Source organism: Manis pentadactyla, chromosome 14 (assembly GCF_030020395.1).
Source record: "Manis pentadactyla isolate mManPen7 chromosome 14, mManPen7.hap1, whole genome shotgun sequence".
NCBI classification, from domain to species: Eukaryota; Metazoa; Chordata; class Mammalia; order Pholidota; family Manidae; genus Manis; species Manis pentadactyla.
The window spans coordinates 38147180-38173219 of NC_080032.1; the positions used below are offsets into that span (position 1 = coordinate 38147180).

Genomic DNA, 26040 nt, shown 5'->3' on the forward strand with positions numbered 1-26040 from the left:
GCCACCCTGCCCAGGTTGTAGGGAGGCTGGGGCACTACACCCACGTGGGCAGATGGGGTGAGGAGGGGGCAGAAGTCAAACTCTCATCAGGAATTTCTGCAAAAACCAGGCATTTTCAGCTCCAGGCTCTTTCACACCCACAGGTATCACTGATTAGGACATCCCAGTGTCATTCAATTTATTTGTACATGTCTGTCTCCTTAGCTGGATCGTGGATTTCTAAAGGCCAAGATGAGCCCTTACTTCCTCCTTCAACAAAAATTACTGAATAACCGTTGTGTGCTCCACTTTGTGCTGGATGCTGGGATAAGATGCCCAGTAACACAGAGGTCTTGCTTTCAAGGCATGAGCAGAGCTGGAGTACTACGCCACTCTGCATTCCACTTGTGTCTGTTGGATAAAGGAAATAAGTTTGGAGATAAACTTGGAGGAGAAGACAGTTTGTATTGATAGGCACCTGGGTTCAAACTGTGTAACGAAAATTATTTCCATTTCTGTAACTGCAAAGTGGAGAAAATAATACCTCCCCCTCCCCATTGTGGGTTTGCTAGGATGATGAACATATATATATGAAATGACATAAAATGACACTAATTAATCTGGATCTAATGTTCCAGCAGAGTTTCAGTGTACATATGCACATCAAAAAAAGTAATGACTTATATGTTGCATTAATAGCATTTAATGTTTCCTATGTGTTTTTACTTTTTCTCTCATTTTTCTCCAGTTTTCTAATGTAGAACAGGGAAGAGATCTCAGATTGGGCAAAAGAGCAAGAGATGAAAGTCATGGAATGGCAGAAGGTGGAGCTGGACCAGAACCCCACTTCCTGTGGCCCAGAGCCCTGGAGCCCTGTATTTACTCCATGGCCATGCTGGGCCCCTCGCAGATAAGGGGCGGGCTGCCTGCAGTTATAGATTAACATGGCTCATTCTCACAGAGTCCATTTTACCCAAAGAAGTGGGGAACAGTGCATCTTTAAAAATTACAACACAGCTTCATTTTCGAGTAGAATGCAGACAATAAGAACAACAAAGACTTATGTGCCCCAGTCTCTGTTCTAAAACCACTTTTACAACAATAACTTTATGTTTACAGCAATTCTTACTACTCTCCTGGGCAGGTTTTATCATTAACTCCATCTTACATATTAAGTAGCCAACAGAATGGTTAAGAGGCTTGTACAAAGTCTCACAGCTAGTCCTGGCAGAGTTGGGATTTGAACCCAGCGGGGCTGGCTCTAGAGGTCCCAATTTTAACAATTTTGTTAAGTATGTTTTGACAAAGCATGAAATTCTGAAGGCATTTTATATTTTTTTGATGACCCTATGGCATCAGGACTATAGTTATTCTGCCGTTTTGGAAGACCCGTGGAGGCACAGGCTGCAAGCAGAAGTAATTTTAAGGATCAAGTGTTTGTGTGTGTGTGTGTGTGTGTGTGTGTGTAGCAAATATTTCACAGTGTGTGCAATTTTAGTTTAATTAGAATAGGAAGACTATTAACAAGTTATTTTTAAATGCACCAAAGATCAAGAGGTGTATTAGAATGAAATTACACTGTATGAGTCTGATTGGCAGGTCATGTAATGTGGGAAAGTTCACAAATCTTGCTTTTATCAGCACAGTTTGCAAAATAAACCTGCAAGCCATGGCCCCAAACCCATAGTCTGCAGCTATAATTATTCAAGGGGAAAAAAAACTAATTGGAAATGTGATAAGCAGTGATTAGGCAGCCCATGTCAAGAGGAAAATGAACAAAAATGAGCTGATGCCAAATGCAGTGACTTTTGTGAAAAAGGATGGACACACTTGTTTCCATGAAAGGTTTCCTGTCTGCCACCTAGGGAAGGCAGCTCTCTCAGGACGGCCCCATTGGTTTGTCATTTGCATACAGAGCTTAATACAAAACCCACCACCACAGAACAGAAACTCTTGGGTACAAAGAGCAGCTGCGTTCAAAAGCTGCTGACTGGGGCAGGGGACTGCATTCCGGCTGAGGAAACTTGCAGACGTATTGCCAACTAGGAATGCTCCTGAGCTTGCAGTAAGAAAACTGAGATAACCCTGGCAAAACGGGGCCTGCAAGAGGAGTCAGCAGCTCTTGGCGCCTGTTCTGGCTGCAGCTCTTGGCCTGGAGCCCAGAGTACGTGTGCCTTTGAGGAATGACTCTCTCCCTGGGCTCCCTGGTGGCCGCCCCCTCCCCACTAGTGCGAACTGCATCTTCCTCTTGTGTGTTTAGGGTAACGAATCAGACCCTCTGGCTTTTCAGTCTCCACCTTTGCTAACTCCAGCTTGGCTTGTGCTCAAGGTTGGGGTGTGGGCTCTGGAGTCTGACTGCTTCAGGTCAAATCCTGGCCCAAAGGTTGCTCATCGTGGGGCTCTGAGCAACACCCCGCCCTCTGCGTCAGCTCCTTCATCTCTAATATGGAATTAAGATGACCTCGTAGGTTTGTGGTGAAGATAAAGAAGATAAAACCCCAATAATAGCATTTGCTGCTTACTGAGTCCTCAATAAATGTGAGCGATTAGTAGGGATTAATATTTGTGGAAGCCCAGGCTTAATGCGTTAGTTTTTCCCAATGTGTGTTAAAGACAGACCACTTAGCTCGTGTGGGTGAAGTTGGCACAACTGGAAATCATTGAGGCCTCATTGCACATATCAGGCCATGATGTGCACACACATTCATCTACCTTTAGGTTGTTTTCTTGCAAGAATTTAGACAATGCTTTTCATGTGGGCAGGAGAAGAAAAAGCATTTTCCTGGACCCCATGGAGTCAACAGACCCCAGGGGGAGATGAGAACAGATCACACTGCATGGGTGGAGGAGGGCATTCACTGGGTTCAGCTCCCCCCAGCTGGGCAAGCCAGTTCCCTTCCTTCGAGATGATGGGAGTAGAGAAGGGAAGCAAGTATGATTCCCAGTCATTCCAAATTCCACTTCCAGGATGACTTGGTGTGGCACCCGGACCACCTCTGTGAGACCCTAGGTTTCTTCCTTGCATTCTCTGAGTGTGGTTTCTCGTCTGTAAGATGCATATCTACCTCACATGGGCCTGGGGGAGGCTTAAATCTGATGACCCAGCCACTACTCAGTGAATCGGAGCTCTCCTCAGAGGGCTGATACTCACGCGGGAGGGGGCCTTCCCTGCTCTGGGCCCATAGTGTGTCCAGTTCTCCTCTGGGTTGTTAATGCTTCCAAGGATTTACCTCAAAAATCTGCCTTGGCAAAGGCAGCCCTTGGCACAGCAAACCAGCTTAATATTGACCAAGGTGTATTGCACGCTTTCCACATTCAAGAATAATTGGGGGAAAAAAAAGCCATGCATGTATTCCTTAGCACAATGTACCTGCATAGGATGAAGCCTGTGCAGCCCCATTTTACACACGTAAACTGAGGCATGGAGAGATTAAGTAACTTGCCCAGGTCACAAAGCTGGTAAGTGGAGGAGCGGGTAACCACTAAAACTGTCAAGCTACTAGTTAAAATAGAACTGTAGGTAGTGCCCACAGAGGTAATGGACCACATCATCTAGCTAAGTGATTCTTAGCTGGAAGCAATTTTGTCCATTGGGAAATTTGGCAATGTTTGGTGACATTTTCAGTTGTCTCATCTGTGTGGTGCCAGGGAGGCTGTTACACAGCCTACAACCTTCAGGATCGGCCCATTCCTCAAAGAATTATCCAACACTAAACATCAGTAGCACTGAGGTTTAGAAACCCTGATGTAGGCATTACTACGTTAAATATTTGGAACCTTAACTATTTAGAACCCAGCTGGTAACTCAGAAGAAGCCATAGATTCTCTCAGATTCCAAAACAGGTGGCCCAGACATTTGGACAGCGAATCAGAGACTTTGTCACCAGAACCCTTCAAGCAATGACATGGAGGTAACAGTGTAGGGCACATTCTTCCAGTGATGCACAAAAGCGCTTTCAAAGCCCACCGGTGCTGCTGTGCTGAGTGGAAGGAAGAGGAAGCTGACAGGTGACAGAAATGAAAAAGACCGTCATCAGCCTGCTTGTGAGAACAGGAGCATGTGCTCTGAGCAGCAGCCTCGTCTGTCCCGAGGCCTGGGAGAAGCAGTCACATGGCTGAAGGTGGCTGGAGGGACCTTGGGGACAGGCTAAGATGGTGGCCAGGAGATGCACAGGGACACCTTGCCAGGGACATCATGCCAGGGCCCTGGGACAAGGGGTAGGCCACCGACAGCATCTGCTGCATCTCAAATGCATGAACTTCTGTGATTGCTTTTTAAAACAAAGAGCATGAGACTGTCAGTTGAAGAAGACCATGAGTATGGGAAGGCTGGAGAGGATTTGTCTTGTGACTTCTGCATAAATTGCAAACTGTCCATGGGAAGGTAACAGGATCATTTAGGATGAGCAGGAACAGGAGGCAGGAAGCTGACCTGAGTATTTTTGCTTTATTCAATCTAATAAACATTTTATTTATATAAAAGACAAAAAATGCATAGGATGAAAATAAGTGCTTGAGACCTTTGATACAAAAAAGAGTATATAGCATTCACATTCCTATTTTAATACATGAGTACGGCTGATGTGTTCCATAAAAGAATACAAACTTTCCCTTTATGTATAGTAGTGAAAAAAAGGTCAGTATTTTTAGGAACTACAGAATGTTATTCCTTGGTCTTTTTCTTGAATAAGAAAAAAAAAAACTTAAAACAAGCCACAGTTATCATCTGACACTACATTCCAGTTTCTGCTGATGATGACCCAGAAGTGATAAAGCTTTTGAATCTTGGAAAATCCCATTAATGGGCCAGTATTCTAGAAATTCACCACTAGAGGTCAATAAGCAACAGCTATTGGGACAGCGTCAGGAAGCCCTTAAGGTGCAAGGCATTTCTGGGCACTCGCGTGGTATTTATTGTAGTCAAGCTGTCCTTCACTGTCTCAGCCTACTGCCACTGGGTAGGGGACCTAGAAGTTTCACCTAGTCCCAAACTCCAGCATAGCTGCTAAACCCCCACTGAGATGAGACATTCCAAGATCCAGCTTGAGCTGATCTGCTCACTGCCCGTCCCTCCGTAACAGTCCTATTTGGCTGAAGGTAGGTAGCTTCGAAAACATTAAAAAAAAAAAAGAGATTGATATTTGCAGCATTAACACTTGTTTGCGGATTAACAAGTTTCCTATGGAGTATTAAAGCTCACTCTTTATTCTTGTCCACGTGGATACAGATGTCCTAATTGCAGATGGGACTCTGTGTCCCCGTTCAAGTCCTTGTTGGCAAATTCTGCAAAGGCTGGGAAGGCTGGTATGATGGAGAGACCAGAATCCACAGCAAATGCTTCTAGTGATAGAGAGCTTCCCTTGCTAATGCAGAGGGGAATGCTCTAGACCTACAGGCCAAAGAGACTTGGGTTAACCGGACCACCAAGAGGAGACCCCTTTAGTCCAAAAACAGGTCAACTTCAAATCTTAACACTAGATGGGGTGGAGGGAGGGAATCGAAATCACATTACACAGCCAGAGAATGACTGATTTAATGCACATTTCTTACAGGGGTCCTAGGTTAGGAGCGGGTTTAATTTTCAGACTGGGGTAGGGTGGGCAGTGGGAAATGCAAATGCTTGCAGTGACAAGTGAAGCAGTTTATAAGTGCATCCACACCTTCATTCTGTGAATAATGTGGCTGGGAGAGGACTGCAAAGCATCTACTATCTATCCTCACTTGGGCACCCAGACTCTTTTTTGCAAAATCTCCAAATATTTAAAAAGTGGCTCCATTTCGTTAAACACTGTGCTGGCCGGGCAAAATCCACATGTTCAGAGTGCCGAGTGAAACTGTCCTGATTGGCAGAAATCAGGCAGCTCTAATCATTTCCACGAGGTCAACGTGTCTGAGCATGCAGGAGCCCAGAAAGATGGCACCCACTGGTGTGTGCAGAGAAAGCTAAAGACTCACGCCAGTGTGATGAGAAATTAAATGCAACAGACCCCAGAGGGACGGTTTCTTCCCTTATAGGGAAGGGAAGAGGGTGGAGGGTAGAGACTGGTAACAGGTATGGGGAGGGATGAAAACAATTACAAGTGCTCATTAGTAGATGGTAAAGCAAGAAGGTGGGGAATTTTGTCCTGATTTTTCCACCAGTGAAGCCTGTGCAGGACAAACGTGGGGCTCAACACATTTAAGCTATTAGCTGGGACAGAGTCTCTGAGCTAGTTGTGGAAGGTGGCTTACAAACCAGATGAGCGCTTGAAGCTCAAGCAAAAAGTCCTGGAGAAGCAATGGCACATGAGAGCCCCAGGATCTGGTCCCCAAAGTATGTGACAGTACTTAGCAACCCGGCCAGAAAAGGACCCATGCACAGGGGATTATCCTGCAAAAGCAAGTGCCATGTGGCCAGAGCAGGCCCTGGGACGTGGGGCCTCTCTCCTGATGCCGAGTCCCCTTCCTGCCGCCAGAGACCCAGCGCAGGAGCGACTGTCAAGTGCTAATGCTGTCACGGGTCCCCCTTCAGCGCTAGGCTCTGGAGCTCTCCAATCAGACCAATTTCCTGGGATGGCTGATCTTTTTCTTCATCTCTTTCCAGAGTATGGCTGCATATATAGATATAGACATATATATAGATATATATAAAAGATAGCTATTCCATATTTATATACAGGCATTAATAAAGTGCAAATGTTATTGGCTATTGTAAAAATCAATCTCATTTCCTGAGGAAGAGCTAACACAGCTTATCCCATGACAATGTCAAAGGCCTAGAATGCTTCACGTCCCACGCCCTCCTGCCGACCTCCTGCCTGTGGCCACAGCACACAGGGAGGGGAATGACCCCTGGTTTCCAGGAAGCGTGGGTTCAGGGGCAGCTTCCTGCTGCCTCGGTTCTTTGGCGACAGGGGCGGCCTCCTTAGACTCAGCCCAACCCGCCCTGGAAGAGCTACTTGGTAGTGTTTAGTGAGCCGTCTTCGGGAATCTTCTCCTCGGAGCCGCTCCTCCCCGACAGTCTGTCCAGGTGCTCCAGCTCACCGAAGCGCTCGGCCACGCACTGGGCCGTGAGCCGGGCCTCGGGGTCATGGTCCCAGCACTCGGTCAGGGTCTCGCACACCATCTGGATGCCCTGCAGCAGGAGAGAAGCCCACAGGCTCCCTGAGTTGCTGGGTTGGTGGGCTCCCTGGAGGGCAAGGTGGCCCGCCAACCTTGCTCCTGCCCATGCCCTCAGCCCGTTCTCCCTGAGCACCCTCCGCATAAGGTTACCAGCTGTGTGTAGCACAGAGGGGCTGTCACTGCTTTGGAAACCTGCTGTCCCTGTTTGCTCTTTTGCCACTGGATCATGACAGGTGGTGACATGGAGAGCCAGCATGAGGACTCTCTAGTAGGCTTCTGGGGTGTGGTGGCACCTCTGATACCTGAAAATCCCCATGAAGTGGCCCCTAATACCATTTCATGCCTTTTTGTTTTTTTAGAGCAGTTTCAGGCTTTACTGGTTAGGGCAGTTTTAGGTTCATAGCAAAACTGGGGTGAAAGTACAGAGGGTTTCCACAGACCATGTGCACTACCTCCCCCACAGCCACTGTCTTGCATCTGTTGTAATTAATGAGCCGACATTGACTCGGCACTGACCAGGGCACAGCTCTGGGTTTGACAAATCTATCCCAACAGTATCCTCCATCACAGTATTATGCGGAATACCTTTCCCACCCCAGATCTTCTGTGCTCCACCCTGTCACCCCTCCACCCCTGCCCCGAGGCCCTGGCACCCACTAACTTTGTGCTGCCTCTGTTTTTGCCTCTTCTGTGGTGTCTTGTAGTTGGACTCACATACACCTTTCTAACAGGGCCACACGCCACAGTCCGAGTGGAGTCCAGGCATGAGGCTGGTTCTGTTTTGGAAAGGCCACACATTTGGTGGAGTGGTTCAGTAGCTTCCAGGCCCTGCCAGGATGCCCTCTGTTGTGCCTCACCCTCTGCAAGGCCAAGGGCTGGACCCTCTGCAACAGCTGCCTGTGTCGGTCAGACCTGCTTGACTCTAGGCTGATTCAGAGGAGCCACTTAGCCCCATAAAGGCCCCATTCAGAAGGCCCATTCAGGAAAGGCTGCCAGGATGGTGGCAAACATCTTCCTTCTCAGCCTTAATTTTTAATTTGCACTGCGAATATTTTTATCATTACAAGGCCTTTTTGGAAACAAAGCAGGGGTGAAACAGACAGCCCAACAGGCAGAAACAAGAGTATGCTCCTGCCTGCAGAGGCTGTACACTGTCCCTACTGCTCCCTCACACAAGAGGCCCAGGTGGGACAGATATATCCCAACACTGTCCTGAGAACCAGCACGTCCCTCATTTGCTCTCTCCTGTCAGTCACCTCCCCGACACCTAAGAGCCTCCCGCTCCCTTCTGGCCCTGGGAGTGAGTTCATGATGTTGAATTAATTGTATAATTCACCTAATTGACGGTATTGATTGATGGCCCTGTTAAGAGTGGAGTGTTATTGTTGGTATACAAGTAACATTTATTTTATTCTGGCACTGTAATTACAGGCAGTAAATTAAATTAAATATTAAGCATTAACTTGAAATCAATAGGGCAACAAATCTCATTAAGAGAAAAAATGTATTATGCAGATTCTTTGCAGAATTTTATCATCATGAATAATGGCTTCATTACAAAAGCTGTACAGCAGGAAGGCAAAAGAGTTAGACAGGAACCACACTAGTGACTTCTGATTTCAGAGTTAACACCAAGCAGTCTTGCATTTTCTAGTCAAAGAGGCTTTGCCTGCAGCCGGGGAAGAAGCCCTGGGCTACTGCAGCCTGGGGCACGCTCTCCCCCGGCTTTATCAGCGTCTGTCCCCTGAGATGGCTCTGGGCCAGGACTGGCACAGACCGGGCTTCCTGCTCCATCTGTCTTCCCAGTTGTGCCTGACTTGTTTCTGTTTCTTATCTGAGTTTTCCCTGCCCTTAGGAAAACCTGTGACTTAGCCCCAGCCTTCACTGGATAAGGGAATTCTGCTAAAGGAGGCAACACCAAGTTTTCCTCAGTAGAAAGACCAGTTTTGTCAGGGAGCTACGAGGGCATGGATCCCTCTCCATCCTCATTCCAGGCTCTCTCTGGTGTGCCCGACGGCCTCGGGGTCTTCCAGCCTAGCTTTCTTCTTTTTCTCCGACCACTGCCCTCACCAAAATGCCCTGGAAGACTCTGGATAGGTCTCCCAGTAAGTCTAGAACCACTGTCCTTCCACACATGGTCTTCTCTCCCATTTCTTGGGGAGAAAAAATAACCCATTAGGGTGCTCCCAACAGACAGACTTCCCGTTTGTTCACTTGCATTTTCCTATTCCTCTCTGCTTTCTTTTATTCCAGAGTGGGAAGCTGGCCTCCTCTCTCCCAGTTCTGTATGCACAGCTACTACACGGCCGGGAGCACACAGCCGTTGCCTCTCGGTCCAGCTGGCTGACGCTCTGCTTATTCTCACTCGGCTAAGTATTTCCTTCCAGAGCTGAAGATTCCCAGAAGAAAACATTTGGACCCCAGAAGGGAACAAAACATACACTCCCTGTGCAAAGGCCATCAAGAAAATATTTTAACCCAGAGCCCGGGGGGCTTGGACAATGTGACAGATGCCCTTGCAGAGAGTCTGAGCCTTCTTTGAATGGTGTATCTACCTGCTGGTTAGAACTTAGGATAATGGGGTTATCCCACTTCATTAAAGTTTTTTTATAAACAAAGTTTTTTTAATAAACAGGAGCCCAGAACACAAAGGTACCCACACTCATATTGAAGACCAATAATCTGGATTCTCCCTTCTCTAAACAGTTACTTTGATGAATCTCATTCTCCCCTCAAAACAGCACCCCCTTACCTGGTGGTTGAGCCAGGAGCTGGGGATCTCCGGTCGCCCACGATCTCTCAACACATTATCCTTCATGCTTTCGACACAGGGGTGCTCCCGGACCTTGGAACCAAATGGCGGCTCATAATCTTTCACTTCTGTTGAAGAGAGCAGGCAAAGACAGGACTGCTGAGAAGGGTGCATGGCAGGAATGGGCGTGCTGAGGGGTCTGGTCGGAGAGCCAGAGGCACTCAGTGTCAAGGTAGACCCGTGGTCACTTTAAGAGCCATTTTTAATAATAGTGCACTGAAATAAGAAGAAGTGGTGGAGGAAGCTGGAGCAGTATTCAACAAATGATTTCTGAGTGCCTACTATGTGCCATGTACTGTGCCAGCAGCTGGGAGGGAGCAGAAACCAAGACCAACATGGCCACAGAGCTTACATTTAATGCAGGCATTCAGCAGGGCGACGCTGCCCCAAGGGGGCAAGATATTACATGTCCCAAAGGTCTGTAGCCCCACAAAGGTCCACAGTACATAAACTGATTTCCTATGTGGTGTTACATTTCACGGGGATCTTCAGCCTAAAAAGGAATGGAATTCCAACACATGCTACAGCATGGATGAACCCTGAGAACTCATGCTAGGTGAAGTAAGCCAGGCATAGCACAAGCACTGGATGATCCACTTACAGCAGGTACCTACAATAGGCTAATTTACAGAGACAGAAAGAAGAATAGCGGTTGCGTGTGTGTTGGGAGAGGGATGCAGGGCTACGATTAATGGGGACAGAGTTTCAGTTGGGGAAGATGAAAAGTTCTGAAAATGGATCATGGTGATGCTTATACAACACTGTGAATGTGCTTAATACTCTGAACTGTACACTTAGAAATGATTAAAAAGGTGGATTACATAGTAGGTATATTTTTCCACAGAGAAAAAACACACAGGTAGTAGTGATTAAGGAACAAAATGTCCACAAAGTCTCCTTAAGATAGCTTTCTCCTAATTCTCCTAATGATGAAAAAGAGGTTGAGAAATGCTGTTTCATGGGATTAACATCAACAAACAAAATATGAAAGGGTAATTTTCCTTCAGTGGTACATGCTATAAAGATGCAACCCTTCACTGGAGCTTCAGGTTTTAAATAAGGTCAAATTCTTTACAGAAACTTCCTTGAGTATGGCCTAAGCCACTGTTGGTTAGCTGCTCTGGCAGAGCTCTATCCTGGGATGTATTGTATTTAATAGAATGACCTGTTTATTTGTCTCACCTGAGGAGTCCGTGAGAATCTGAGGGCAGGTTCAGAGTCCCTCTTTCATTCTTGTATTCCTAGCACCATGACAGGGCACCCCCCCACACACACATCTGCAGGCTCTCAATAAATGCTCTGTTGAGCAATGAACAAATGAAGGAATCTTAGATTCTACCCAAAGGGGCAATGCATGAACTCCGGGGGAATGTTAAAGCCACCCGCTGATTTAAGTGTGGACCAAAATACAGCTGACTCTTGAACAGCATGGGTTTCAATGCACAGGTCCACTTACATGTGGATTTTTTTCAACAAATGTATTGGAAAAATTTTTGGAGATTTGGGACAACTCAAAAAATGTTTTCTTTTCTCTAGCTGACTTTATTGTAAGAATACAGGATAGAAGACATCTAACATACCAACTGTGTGAGTCAACAGTCCATGACACAGTAATGCTTTCAGCCAACAGTAGGTGATTAGTTTTTGGGACGTCACAAGGGATATTCAGACTTTTTTTGACCCACATTGTTCAAGGGTCAACTGTACATGTTGGTGTGGTACAGGCCAATTTAAAAGGTCGAAAACACTCCAGTACTAAAACATGTGTGAGCTGGAAGGGGAAAGAGGGCTGGATTCAACCTTTTTCTCCAAAGTAAGTAGGACCTTTGGCCTTTAGCTTTAAAATAACCTTATGCAATGAACACAACATTCAGTAATTTGCCCTTCTAGGCTAAGAATTGAGGAAGCATTGAAGAGCAAATGGCATTTTGAAAAGGAAAGGCTTGTTCTTATTTGCGTATTTATTTATTTTTTTCCCTTTCCCAGAACTGAATTGCATATTTATCTTCTTTAGCCTCACCGAAATAGGAAAGCTGCCAGGATATTATCTTCTATCATCATTTGAAATATGGGGAAATTTGGTACAAGGACCTCCCACCATGCTGAGACAAGCACAAACGATCTTTCTGGGTGTCTGCAGCACTTCACCCACACTGCTCTTGGGGTGAGACCTGAATTTTGGTTTGAATGTTCTTTCTTCCTTCCATTCCTTTATCATGGGCAAACTGCAAATTCCTAAGGCCCAAGGCAGAAGCTGAGTTTTGTATCTTTCAGTTCCCTGCTCAGTGCCTCACATTGTGTCTTATAGTACAGCAGGCGTTTGATAAGTATAAGCTGGGTTGAATTCCAGCAAAGGCAGAGGTATGAGAACCTCTGAGAGCAGTTTCCCAGGAAGGGTTTACTCTGGCCTAATTCTCTCCTATAAAATGGAAGGGCCGAACTAAGTGACCTCCATGAATGATCTCCAGATTTACCTTATAATCTAGTCTGAGCAAATAATATGATACCTTGTTAATGTCATCCCTTGAGGTATGTATACTCTAACGTAATAGGATAGTGCAGGCTCTGTACATGATATGAATTGCTCCTTAGATAATGTATCAGTCCACTGACTCTCCATTTCCAACTGTGTTGGCCGCCATGGCCGGTGGCTGGCACCCTGCCCAGATCCTTTTACCGAGCCCAGAGCCCCAGGCCCCAGCTGCCGCAGACCAGGGGGCTCACACCTTCACCCTCCTCTGAAGGACGGCCCTTGGCTGATGGTTGCTGCCTGGCCTGGAGGCTTCTGGAACTTGAAAGCTTCACCCTAGGGGCAGCCTGTAGCCCATGACAAGTTAATGTGGGGGTTTTAACAGTCTAACTAACCCTCTTGTTTCTTGGAAGGGGATACCTGTAGGGCTGCTCACACTCCACAGCTCCCCACGAGATCAGGCTGATGGTAGACCTCTCCAGAAACTACAGGTTTGCCTCACTCCTTCCCTTTCCTGCTTCTTTTCCTTCCTTCTCCTGAGTCTTGAGCCTCAATAAATCACTGCACAAAAATCTTTGTGTCAGACTCTACTTCTGAAGCTGGCCTGGGACAGCGCCAAAGCGGTGCTGTCATCTCGGTTGGGGCCTCGGCTGAACTGCACCGTGTGACTGTGGTTGCAAAGCCGCCCTGAGCAAGCCTCCCTGCGGCCTCTCCTCAGGAAACAGAAAGCACTAACCGGACAACGATTCCCACAGCACAACGCTCAGACGGGGGGGGATGACCGCAATCGGGAGGAAAATGTCACGATCAGAATCAATCCCCGGTGTCCAGTCTTGGCTGAGATTCCTTGAGAACAGGGAGAAGGTCTCCGTAGTAGAGACTATATCCCAGAGCCAATTCATTTCAAGTCCTCATCTTCAAAGTCCCACTAACCACTGTGTGTGCTTTAACTATCAGTTCTGGGTGGACCAAAACTGGTTTCCATGGGGAACGGGGGTGAGCTGGGAGAGACTGGCACTGGGCATTAGGAATGGGAATGTTTTCTGCTTGAAATAAAAGTACTGGATGCTCCCTTGGGAAAGAAGGCAAAGGCCAACAGTGATTTCCCAGAGCAAAGAGGATGGTAACTGGATCAGTTCCTACTTTTCCTAAAAGCTTGGGAAGCTGTAAGATTCCCTACTACCCTCAAGGGGTATGAGGCCCGTTTCCCATCTTTGACTTGTGGAAGACTGCATAGTACAGGAAGTCACACGAGTCTGAAAGGGCCCAGCAGAGGGACTAAGTCCCTGAGCCCCACCAGGAGGGTACAAACCTATGAGTCCCCTACCCCCTTCTAAGTTTAAAATAGGCAAGTCGGGTGATCAGTGTTTGACCCACACTGGCATACTCCAATCCCAAATACTGAAGCAGTCTTTCAGGTCAGGCATGGGGATGGGGATTTAGGGTGGTGCATGTTTTATGCTGATCTTTCTTTGACTTTTGGGAAAAGTACTATTTATGTCATATACATTTTCCAAAATAGCTCAGTTTGCTTTTTGTCTTACAGATTTTTGCAGTTCCTTTCTCATTGCCCTTCTCCCTCATTCTGAATATCCTACTTTGCCCTTTTGTTTTTAATCCATCCCTATAATATGTATGAAGATAACCTAATGCTTGGCACCGTGTATCCATCTGCCTCTTCATTTACCAGCTTTAATATTCGATTGTGGGAGTCATGAAAACCATCCTCAGGTAGTGTTGCCTTTTAAAGTTGGTGACTGGCAAAAGCTGGTTTTCAGCTCCAACTTTCTTCCCATGGTTTTAGGCATTTAGAAGCTGAGATGCTTAATCCACGTTGCCAGTATTGCTGGGTCCAAATAACATATCTTTTGCCCCTACTTACTTTTCACGTTGGTGCTTAAAATATTTTTATCTTAGAAAATGCATGTGATTAAAACTATGTAATTACTAAACAGATGGATATAGACAATAGCAAATCTTTGTCCCCCTCCTAGCCCCTAATTTTGGAAAAGTAGCTTAGTTAAATGGTGGGATTAAAAGTGATTTATATTTTTTCCTTATTGTTTATAGATCAGTAAAAGAGCAGGTGTTTTGCCCCCAATCCCCTGGGGACTGAGGTTTTGGTAAAACACCATCGAAATGAATTATAAGAAAAATGAACCGCAGTTGTGTCTCGTAGCAACACCAAATTGCTACTGAAGTTATTAAACCCCTACTGCCTGTTTCTGTCTTTATCACATTGCAAATCTGAAACCACCAGTTTGAGGACCTGAGCCTTTCACAGACCACATTTGGGGGGGTGTTGCTTTCAATGTTTTGCAAGGAATATGAGTTGCATCTTGACAGAGAAAACAAATGCAAGTTATTCAATATATTTTAAGGGTTTCAAATGAGTCAGATGGAAAATGTCAAAAAGGAGTCTTCAGAGATGTGATTCAACACCTCATTTTATAGGTGAGAAAGCTGAGGCCAAAGGGTGCTCTGGATTCCGGGAAGAGCTCTCAGAACTGTGACTGTATTGCTATCCCTCTGATGAAATCGTTTTGCCTTTTTAAGGAAATGTCATGCTTTCTCCTCTCCACCAAGCATTTTCGGGGGGTTCTTTCTACCCCATCCAGAACAAGCACAGTAGGGGTGGCCCCAGGTGGGAACAGGCCTGGCAAAAATGTGTCACTCCCTGCTTTGGCCAGGCCCTCCCTACCCTCTGACCCTGAGGAGGGTCACTGAGACCTATTGGATGGTTACAGTTTGTGATTTCCAAATGAGCTATGCAAAAACTCACTGATTATGAAGACCAGCCCTCTCCTTAGCTGTTATTATGTATCTACATTAAACCCAAACACTTGTCCATCCTGAGTTCAGGGAACAGGTAGCACTAGTGGTGGTGGAGGTGGGAAAAAACGAGACTGTCTCAGTTCACACCACAGGCATCAGGTCAGGACATGGCTGGCAACAGAGGGGAAGCAGTATTTTCTAGAGCTCCTCATTGTGCATTTGGTCAAAAAAGCCCAGGCATAGGCCTCCCTTCTGGGGTTAGTTCAGAGATTGCTCTATGTGGCTAACCTATAATAATATATTTACATATATATATATATATAATAAAATACAATTTTTTAAACATTTGGGAATGTTTCTAGGGAAAAAAAGAGCAAAAATCTTAGAGAGTAAGACTTAAAAATAATGCATCCTAAGTAGGGGCACCTTTCAATGCCTTTCTGGTTCCATCATGAACTAGGTATGAGGATGTGAAAAAGAGAGGTCATCGCTTTGTGCCTCGTTCCCATATCCACAGAATAAGAGAAATCACCTGTGTCCTCCATTATGACCTGGTAACTCCTACATAATCTCTGGCCTGGCTCCAGCTGGGACAGGCTAGGTGCACAGGGAGCAGCCCTCACCCAAAGGTGGTGGGCGGGGTGAGACAGACACCCAGCTTCCTTGGGAGCTGTTGGGGTGATGGTTGACTCTGCACACAGGGTCCCCAGCAGGACTGTGCCACAACTGTCCACAGTGGTGACGTGCCTGGTAACACACTGCTTCCTGGCTTCCTTCCCTCCCTGAGTCACTTCCCGGTTCGCTTACTGGCATTTCCTGAGATCTCTTCCCAAATAAACTACTTATACTCACATTCTTGTTACAGGGTCTGGGGCACACAACCCTAGGCAGATGACCACACAGCAGAATTATTTACTCAAACCAGATCTGTGGCTCGGCCTCAGACTGCTTCCCAGGGGAAGCGCTGTGAGGCTGGACACCTCAGGATCTCCTTGATTGCCTCAAACATCTTTTCTCAGAAACGTCTTTATTTCCTGGCTTAAGCACAACTTGCTCTTCTTTCCAGCTTCCCTTCACTGCCTTTCCCCACAATCTCTGCACCGAGGGAAGCTGCCCCCTCCCCAGCCAGTAGCCACTCTTCATTCCTCTCAGAAGCCTCACTTGACTCTCTTTCCAGCTCTGCGCCACTCAGAGGGCAAGCCTCTGGGACGCAATCTCTTCCTCTGGAAGGAGGCATCTGGCACACAGCTGCTGCTCTGATCGCCTTTCCAGGTTCCCAGAGACGCTGACAGTTTGCCCTGAGGCGGCACCCCCAAGTTTTTGTATCTGCCTTCCAAATCAGACTGCCCCCCAGCCCAGGGACATCAGTGCCCAGCCCTAGGTCTCCCCCATCCTGCTCTCCTACCTTCTAATTCTCCCTCCTTTCCCTTTCTGTCCAGTTTATTTGCACTTTCTGCCTGTCTCCCAAGTGTGCAGCAGCTGACAACATTCTCAGGAGCCACTCTGGGGGCTGTGTCTCTTCTTGTTAAATACTTGCTCAGCTGGCTGCTGTGTGTCAGTTTCTGTTCCAAAGCCTCAATGGTGAGGGAACTGGAAGTCGGTTTGCCTGTGGGCTGGTTGTGGCTGGGATGACGTGAACACCGAGCCTGCTGCACGCCAGAGGAAGCCTGAAAGGGGCCAGCCTTCATCGGCCTCCCACACACACGCACGCACACACACACACGCACACGCATGCATACACACACACACACTGCACGAACACCAAACACACCAAAACCACGGACAGATTTCTTTGTAACAGAGAGCCAGACTCCGGTGTGTCCTCGCTGAAGGGCAGTTTCGTGACTTTTCTCCTTCTTTACAGAAGAGTAACACATTAATCACCTCCTTCCTTCTTGTTCCCTCTTCAGACAACTCTGAAAAGACCAGTTTTCTTGGTTTTCTTTTGTATTTCTTTGTATTTTCAGATGACCCAAGTGTCTGAAACATATACTTAGTCACGATCTGCCCCTAACTTGACTTTAGTTTGCTTCCTAAAATATTCATATCCACCCCTCTTGCCCATGCTGAACCTTGCTACAGAATGTAACCCCTTGGGGACCCATCAGCAGAGATCCACCCTGAGGAGGCAGGAGAGTCACTCCCTGATACTCTCAGAAGTGAGGCCATTACTGAATAATCCTCAAGTGTGGGATCACTGCCCAGGTGCTTTCAGAGCAGCTTTGAGTCAGAGGCTGGGAGGAAGGAACCAGCCCTGACTACCCATCCCTAATAATAATAATAACAACAATAATAATAATATTAATAACGCAGTTGGAGCTGTCTTTTACTAAACATGTTCTCCGCTGGTCAGGCCAGCACTTTCCTAGGAAGGGCTGGGCCTGGGGGCCAGAGTCAGACAGCAGGGCTGATTCCTGGCTGCAAACTTCCCCACTTCCTGAAGCCTCAGTTTTCTGATCTGTAATATGGACCTGATACTAGTACGTATTGGAAGAGTCCAGGGTAGACTGAATGAGCTGCTTCATGAAGCACATGCTAAAGTCATGGGAGCTGTTATTCCTTTGTGTCTTTCTTCATGACCAAACCTACTTCAACCAAAAAGCTTTTCCCTTCTGACCACTCTCTTCAATCATTTGAACCCCTCCAGAGTGCCTCAGGGAGAGTCTGCACTACCGAGCTGCCCAGGAGGCTTCAGAAGGGTGCTGCTAGCCCGTGTGCTCTCTCGCCGACAGGGGAGGCTTCTCCTGTGCGGTGTGTACCTTTCTCCAGCTTCTCCTGTGAGCTCTGCACAGGGGAGGGTAACTCAAGAGGGCACTGAGAGTCTTACCCTTCCTTCCAGAGCAGACCTCACCCTGCCTGGCTGGCCCCAGTCACGCCCCCTTAGCCGATGTGGGCATCCAGCTCCCTGTGCCCGCTGCCTCCCCCTCCTGCAGCACTAACCCCAGCTAATCATGGCTTGCCTGTGTGAAGTCTATTTCAGTGTTCCAGTGCCAGTAAATGGCATGGGACAAGGCCCAGAGCGGGGACCTACCAGATGTTCAGGATGACGAATGTGGCTGTGCTGTGTGATGAGGCGAGAGAGTCAAGCGAGGCGGGGCTGAGCGTCCATGAGGAGCTGGGGCTCCACCGTGAGGGCGCATGCAGGCATCCTGAAGCCGGAAAGCTGGCCTTTCACACTTCCCTGCAAGATGTCCCGATGCTTGGTATCCTACTCTACCCAGTGAGACATTCTGCTACTCAAAATGGGTTGGATGGAATGTTAGTTGACCTATGTTGCAAAATAAAATATTAACCTAAATCATCATATTCCACATTTCCTTTTGTGAAAGGACACCATCAATGAGAAATAGTAACTGCATATGTTGTATTTACCATGACAGAAAAGGAGCTTAAGGAAAGCTCTTTGACATCCTGCCCTCTTTCCTAGACCGTGTAAAGTAACACCTACCATCAACTCGAGGGAATAGTATTGATTTCATTTGTAGGGTAAGAAATGTGTCTGCACATGCACATTTTTAAAAAGTGAAGGAGACATCTCTACAGTCTATTTTGGAGAGATTGCTATAGATGGAAGTGTTCCTAAGGTTGAATAGCTGTCACCAGAGGTAATAAAACCACAGTAAAGAAAGTAGAACAGCTAATTACGAAGCAAATGCAAAATTAAATTAACTATCCCCACAGTCAAAGTCAAAAAGTGAAGGAGAAAAAAATAAAAGTCTGTTTCAACAGGAGACTGCAAACTTCTTGAGGGCAAGACTTGTCTTTGCATCTGTGTTTCTAGCGGGGAACACATCTATTTTCAGGCTTTGTGTACCTTCCAAGGGACTCTTTACATATACAAGAAAAGACTCTGAAATGAAGAGTAGGCCAAGACACCGTCTCTGAGGTTTTAAGATATACCCAAAAAGCCAAAACCAAAAAAAAAAAAAATGCTTTTAAAAGAAGGCAAACAGAAGGGCTTAATAGGCAAGCTCACATACTAAATCAAGTGAAGGGCTTTCTGTTGGACAAAAGTGAGGACAGATAAATAATGCTGAGTTTTGCAGCCTGAGAGGAGATGGGAGAAACAGGACTGTGGGCTTAAGATCAAACAAAATGAGAACCAGGATGGCCTCTTTCCGGTTCCCTAAAAGCCTTCTGTTCTTATCCTAAAGGTTATGAAAAGTTTTTCTGAGACTAGTTGAGCAAATGAGATCCTGTTCCTTCCTTGGGAAAACTTGTTTATACTGTATCTGTTTTTAGACCTTGTAAAACTTGGTGAACTCAGTTCTTCCCCATTAGCTCAGGATTCTTCCATACTCAGCAAATATCAACAGGAAAGAGCTTCAGTCATCGATAACAATGAAAGCCAGGAGCTCACATGGGGCCTTAACAAGCTGGCTGCACTGACAGAGGGAAAGATAGAGATGATCTTCCCCGCATGTTTATAGAATAATGGGTTTGAACGGATAGGAGAGATACCGAAATCTAGGTAAATGTAGTCTGACAGTGACAACAGATTGTCTCTTACACAACTCATACCAGTTTAAGGATTCATTTTGGAACTGTCAAAGCTTTCAAGCAGAAAATTATTCTTAGCGGCTGAAACCTGGTTAAACAAATTTCACTGTGCAAGGAAAAACTTTTGGAAGTGCTGTGGGGAAGAAATCTCAGGCGAGAAACTAGAAAATAAGTGTCAGCTGGGTAGCGAGGACCATCCCCATGCAGGGAACCAGACAAATAGGTTCCAAGTAGGAAGGGGATGACCTGGACCCATCCTGGAGAGTCAGCTAAGGAAGCTCTAGATGGGATGAAGAACCACAGCCAGCAGTGGGGCTAACAAATCCACCTTGAGCAAAATGTTAGATAGTTTGGTCTAGTGACTAGAGACATGTCAATCTGAACAACAAAACAAATACCGATAATGCTGGAAAGCCATAGAATAAAAAAATATGCACACTCCATACTGCTATAAGTGAATAATTAAAAGACTAATAACAGGGAGTGGTAGGAGAAAGGGAAACTCTTCCTTCCTGCAGAATAACTACTCATAAATGTAGAAAGGGTAAGAAAAACAGAAAATCATGATCAGACAAACACTACAGGAATAATTGTCACTGTAACAACTATTGACAGATCCTAAAATTTGCAGGTAAAATTATGATAAGAAACAAGTCTATCAGCTGGAAGATGTGAGATGTGAGAAACATCTTTACTAAATGGGTGGTTAGTATCTTTAGAAACAGGTCAGACTACCTTCCCGCAAGGTATGCATTAATTACAAATGGAAAAAAAATTGTATCTTTACAGGGGAGAGACCAGGCAGGCACCTCCTTGACCAAGAGGAACTGCATCACCCCTGTGGCATCTTGTCCAGAATGCATAACCTCAGTCTAATCATGAGAAACCACTATAGAAACTCCAAATGAGAGACTATCCATAAAATAACTCTTCTGAATTCTTCACAGGTTTCATCAAAGACAGACTGCAGGGTTGTGACAGGTTGAAGGAGATGAAGTAGGGGGAGGCACAGGCATTAAATGTAATATGAGGTCCTGGCCTGGATTATGTTCTAGAAAGGGCATCACCAGGGACTTGGAAATTGGAATAAGTCTACCACTGCACCATAATACTGTTCCATACATACCTCCCACCGCGTTACAGCGAGACGTCATTTCCCAGAGCACCAGAGCCATGGAGTAGACATCCGTCTGCTTAAAGGACTCCACGTTCTCCAAATTCATCCTGGACTCTAGGACTTCTGGGGCCATGTACCTTGCAGTTCCCACCTAAAGCAAAACCAGACATTGAGGCCCATCATTTAATTCCAGCTGCATTTTTATTTTCAAAATATAGCTGGTGTTTGTCCCCTACCTGTGCAGATGATCTTTTAAAAAGTACACTGCTCTTTTAAAGGAGACCAGAACTGAAAGGTACAGCTTGTGTAATTAATTTTAAAAATAGGTGTTCTCTCTCTGAAAGTCCTTTAAAGAGTATAAACTAAGCATGCCAAAATAAGGAAATGCCAAACTCCAGAGCTGCCTTATCTAGCTCGTGACATATATCACCATGTTATACAGTAACATCCTTGCAGGTAACCTGGGAGACAGCATCTGTGATTTCTTTAGATGTTTATTTTTGCCTTCCCAAATTAAATATTTTTTCATTCCTGAAACTCCAAGATTTAGGCTGAAAACTATAGTTGCCTTTAGTTTCGGTCCCTTCAAGGCTGTCTCAATCTTCTTTGTTTACTCCGTGGTAAACAAAGTGTGCCGGGGATGTAATATAATTTCATAAAATCTCTGCTGAATGAAATTTTTTGTAAGTATCTCCAAAGTACAAGATCATTTTATAATTTTGACGGGCATGCTGTGTAGTTTTATTTTGATGATGACTGATGACTTAATACATCTGGATACATGGAAACCAAGGAGAAAGGTGCTTATAGGGAAGGCCTCACTTAAGTGTTTGAGTGGCAGCATATATCCTTTGACTAAGCAACAATGAAGACCTACCTTCTCAAGGACCCAAAGAAGGTCAACAGATATTATGACCCTAGGGGATGTTTTTATTGGCATGTATAAGAAGAAATGCTCCTTTTTAACAGGTCTGCATGATTCATTATCCTGGCACATTAATCTATCCATGTTTCAACATGCTTACTTCAACCCTGCTGTGCATCCAGGGGACCAGGAGGCGGGCTGAGCAGGAAACCCAAAGCTTCAGAAGCACATCCCTGCACCTGGGTAGAGGGAACAGCTGTGTGCTCCCGGGAGTCCACTCTAATCTGCAGTCGAGCTTCTCTGTGTGGAACCATGGGGACCTATTGCTCATAAAAGATGGCCTGATAACTTTCAGTTGCTTTCCAATGGCTCCTTAGCCAGAAGATTTCTATTTTAATCAGTGAAATGCTTCAAAGTGGAAGTGTTTGTTCACTTAGTCTGTCACCCATTCAACAAATACTTCTTGGTCCCTTTCACTGTTCAAGGCATTGTGACCAAAGGGATTTGGATTTCAAAGAGACTGCCTTTAGAACGATAAAAAGAAACCAATATTACTTCCAACAGTACAGAGCAGAAAGGGCCAAGCACAAGCCAAGTGGAGGTAAATCTAAAGATAAAGCACTACCAGTGTTTGAAACAAAGAAAACTACTTTGCAAATGGAAGATAAATGAGTGTCGACTCAAGGAGAAAACTGCCTGCCCTGGATTGGAAAGGGCCTTAAGAACGTGGAGGAGCAAAGCTGCTCACAGCAAAGGCACACGGGCAGGAGAGAGGGAGCACGTTGAGGCTCAGCTCCCGACTGTGGCTGGACTCCCGAGACAGGCACCCAGCGTGTAGGGCTGCTGGAGACAAGGGGCATGAGCTGCAGGTCAGTAGCAAGAGGCGGGTCCGGGTCTAACTCACCTGCCCGCTGTTGGCCAGGTCGTCCACGGACAGAGTGGGGTCCAGACGCAGGGAGAGCCCGAAGTCACAGAGGCAGCAGGTCAGGTCGTTCTTCACGAGGATGTTGGAGCTCTTGAGGTCCCTGTGCACGATGGGCATCTTGGGCCTCCCGCACAGGGTGTGGTCGCTGTGCAGGTGAGCGATGCCGCGAGCCAGGGAGCCGCCCAGCCTGCGCATGTCCTCCCAGCTGATGACATGGCGCGTCAGGTACTCCTGCAGGTTGCCCTTGGTGTGGAAGGCGGTGATCAGCCAGTATTGCTTCCCCAGCTCCGTCTTCCGCTCCTCGGCCGTCAGAAATTGCAAAATGTTCTCGTGCTTCAGGTTGATGTCTGAGAAAATGTCCTTCTCCGTCTTCCAGGAGGCGTACTCCTCGTATGGGAAGATCTTGACGGCCACGGTCTCGAACTGCTCAGAGGTGTTCTGCTTCAGCTTGGCCTTGTAGACCTCGGCAAAGCGCCCTTTCCCCACCAGTGTGTCCAGCTCTATGGGCAGCAGCTCCGTGTTGTGGTTGATGTTGTTGGCACATGTGGAGCTGATGTCAGAGCGGTCATCTTCCAGAATGATGGCAAGGTGCTCGCTGAACTCCATGAGCTTCCGTGGCTTGCTGTTCTCCCAGGCTGGGCTCAGCTTCTGCTGCCGGTGGACGCGGTAGCAGTAGAAGGTGATGATGACAGCTATGGCGATGCCCAGCGGGGGCAGCAGGCTGATGCCTGTCACTTGGAATACGACTAACAGCAAGTCGGGGCTGTTGGTGGCGTATTCTGTGCGGAAACAAGACAAGGGAGAGGAGTTGGTCTGGTAGGTAGGCACCGCAAGGAAGTGGGCATCCAGAGCTTTTAACACACATACAGTTTGTGGGTGATACTTTGTGGATTTTTATTCCAGGGATGGGTATTGGGGTGCACCTGCCCAGTTCTCCTTCCCTCTGGCCATCTATTCAGGGTCTCCTATTCTTCCCCAAAATGTTAGCTGGCAATTTAGCATGATTTGGACTCAGTCACTGTGACTCCGCTCACCAGTGTCCTATCTGTCTATCCTACTTTCCTGCCCCTGGCATACTGAGCACTCCAGGTTGTGCTGGCAGAAACCAGGTCTTTCTCCTTCGTCACTGTGAATAGCACCTAGCACACCACTTCCACAGTAAGTGTTGAATGAGTAGACGAAGCATCTGCTGAGTGTTGACTAAGGCCAAAAGGCCAGACTTTTCCTCTGTTTTGGCAATACAGAAGGAATGGAAGTCCTGCCTCCCAGAAGCTTGCACACACACATTATCTGGTAGAGACAGAGAGACTGCCACGGTTCTGCCAGTCTTTGCTGTTATCTTAACTCCAATGTGTCTTGTCTGACCAACATTCAGATTAACCTTAAACATCAGCCCTGGGGCTGTCCTTGGGGAGAAGGGTCTGTGGAAAGGAGCCAGTTACCTTGAAGCCATCCTATACTTCTCTTTTCAGTGTGTATGCCATTTGTAGTTTCATGGGACAGGAGTACTTACTAGCAACATTAGGAACATTACTATTCAGGTGAGAGAAGTTAAAGAAGGAAATGCAGCCTGTGTCCTAGTTCGGCCTCTGAAGCAGGCCCTGTGGGTTGATGGGGTGAGTCCTTATCAGCAGCTATCCCACTATAATGTCTGGCATGTCAGACTGATTCATGTGCTGGCCTGGGTTGGCTCTGGCAAAACTGTTTTCTCTTGCGAAGAAGGACATGGATGGAAATGTTTAGTGAACAGGAGACAGTGAAAGGTTGCTATGGTTCAATGGGAGCTTTGTGCTGGCCTATTTGTAGTGGATAAGAATGCCAGGATTCTGTTGCTCTATAGGTCAATTCACTTTCCCTCAAAGGCACCCATGGAGGGGCAGTTCTCATGATCAGATGCTAGATTCATTCAGTAAACATAGCACAACAGAATGCCCACTATGGGCATCCACTGCCCTCAGAGAGCTTATGAGTCAGCAGGAGTTAGAGTGGGCCTATGAATCCCTAGCAACATATAGGAATCTGGGATGGGAGGGAAACTGTGCTAGAGTCCTTGTATTGGTGGAGTGTGGGAAAGCGTAGGGAAGCAGGAAGGCTCAGAGGCTAGGACTGCCTTTGAGGTGGTCAGTGAAGGATGGGGAAAGGTCAGTGATGGGAAGAAGGATGGTTATGTTAAGAAATAAGAATATATGATGTACCTGAGGAAGAGCTAGTCCCCCAAACTGACGACTCTACCCAGGGAGTAATAAGGAAAAAGGCTGGATAGTGGCTTGGAGCCATGCGTCATGGCAGAGGAGGGAGCTATAATTATTCAGTGGTCTGAGAAGAAAAATGTGATGAGAATACAGTCCAGGTGGAATGGGGATAATAATCTCTTGCAGGGAACCCACTGCCTAAATTGTATTTGCTACCATCACTTAATGAAGCACTGGGGGAATAGGCTAGTCCTGTGTCACTGGAGTGTTTAGGCTGAATATGATTGACTACTTGTACTTTAGTGCTAAGTGGAAGGTCCAACTTCCACTGACCACACATTGTACATGAAAACCTTTGGTCTTAAGTCTGTCTGACACAACTAACAACTGGAAAAGTATCCCTACAACATCAGAATTGCAGCAACCTAGAAGACAAAAATTGTTATTTTGAAGGTATGTACATCAATGCATTGAAAATAGTAAGAAAAGGGATACAATTTGGTGATTGACTCTTGAAAACCCAAATTCTCAGTCACATTGGGAGACCCGGATGAGACAGAGGACAGGTGGGACTAGGGGTGGAAGTGGCGATGGGACAAAGCAATTACAGAAAAGGGCTGGACCTACACAAGAAAAGAAAAAAACTCTCGTGGAGAAGTGTGCATCACCCATTCCTGTTTTTCAGCAAAATGTGAGCCTGGAGAGCAAAGGCAGATGAAATCATTGTTCAGGTGCAAGAGCAGAAAACAGCGTTCTCTGCCTGTAACTCCACTTCTATTATTCGAAGCATCCTGTCAGTGTGTCTGCTTCCAGGACCAGTTGTTGGAAGCACGTGAGATGCCTTGTAATCATAGGTCAGACCATTCTTGGAATCCCTGCATCTCACATGAGACCCTAAGCTCTACAGGAGCAGGTCAGTTTTGATCACCACACCACACCCAGCATCTGGCTCAGGATGGGCCACCTTAGGGTGCTCAGTAATGTTTGTCGTAGAACCTGAGAGAACGATTACTTAGTGGGACAACATCCCTCACATTTTTTATGTTGTAAAGCAAGGGAAGGGCCAATGGCTTACTTTTGTACAGCTCTGTGAGCTAAGAAAATTTTTTTCACTTCTAAGGTGTTATTAAAAAAAAAAAAAAAGAAAGAAACTAAGAAGTTCGTGCAACAGGGATCATACTAGCCCAGAAAGCCTGAAATATTGATGATCTGGCCCATTACAGAAAAGGTCTGCTGGCCCCTCTTCTACAGTTGTTAATGTAATAACCTGTAATACACTGGCAAAATTTAGAAAGACTTCATTT

General features: G+C 46.4%; 1 protein-coding gene across 3 annotated transcripts in view; it reads right to left on the reverse strand.

The window, feature by feature from the left end:
• Window positions 1-4407: 4407 nt before the first annotated feature.
• The window catches only part of TGFBR2 (transforming growth factor beta receptor 2), an 82718-nt gene continuing 61085 nt past the window's right edge, over window positions 4408-26040 (reverse strand). For all 3 annotated transcript variants that reach the window (XM_036886135.2, XM_036886133.2, XM_036886136.2), the window contains 4 exons: window positions 22524-23323; window positions 20764-20905; window positions 9833-9960; window positions 4408-7093 (listed from right to left, as the gene is read on the reverse strand). In XM_036886135.2, the coding sequence (XP_036742030.1) occupies window positions 6914-7093; window positions 9833-9960; window positions 20764-20905; window positions 22524-23323 (1250 nt within the window). In that variant the 3' untranslated portion in view covers window positions 4408-6913. The remainder of the gene's footprint in view (window positions 7094-9832; window positions 9961-20763; window positions 20906-22523; window positions 23324-26040) is intronic.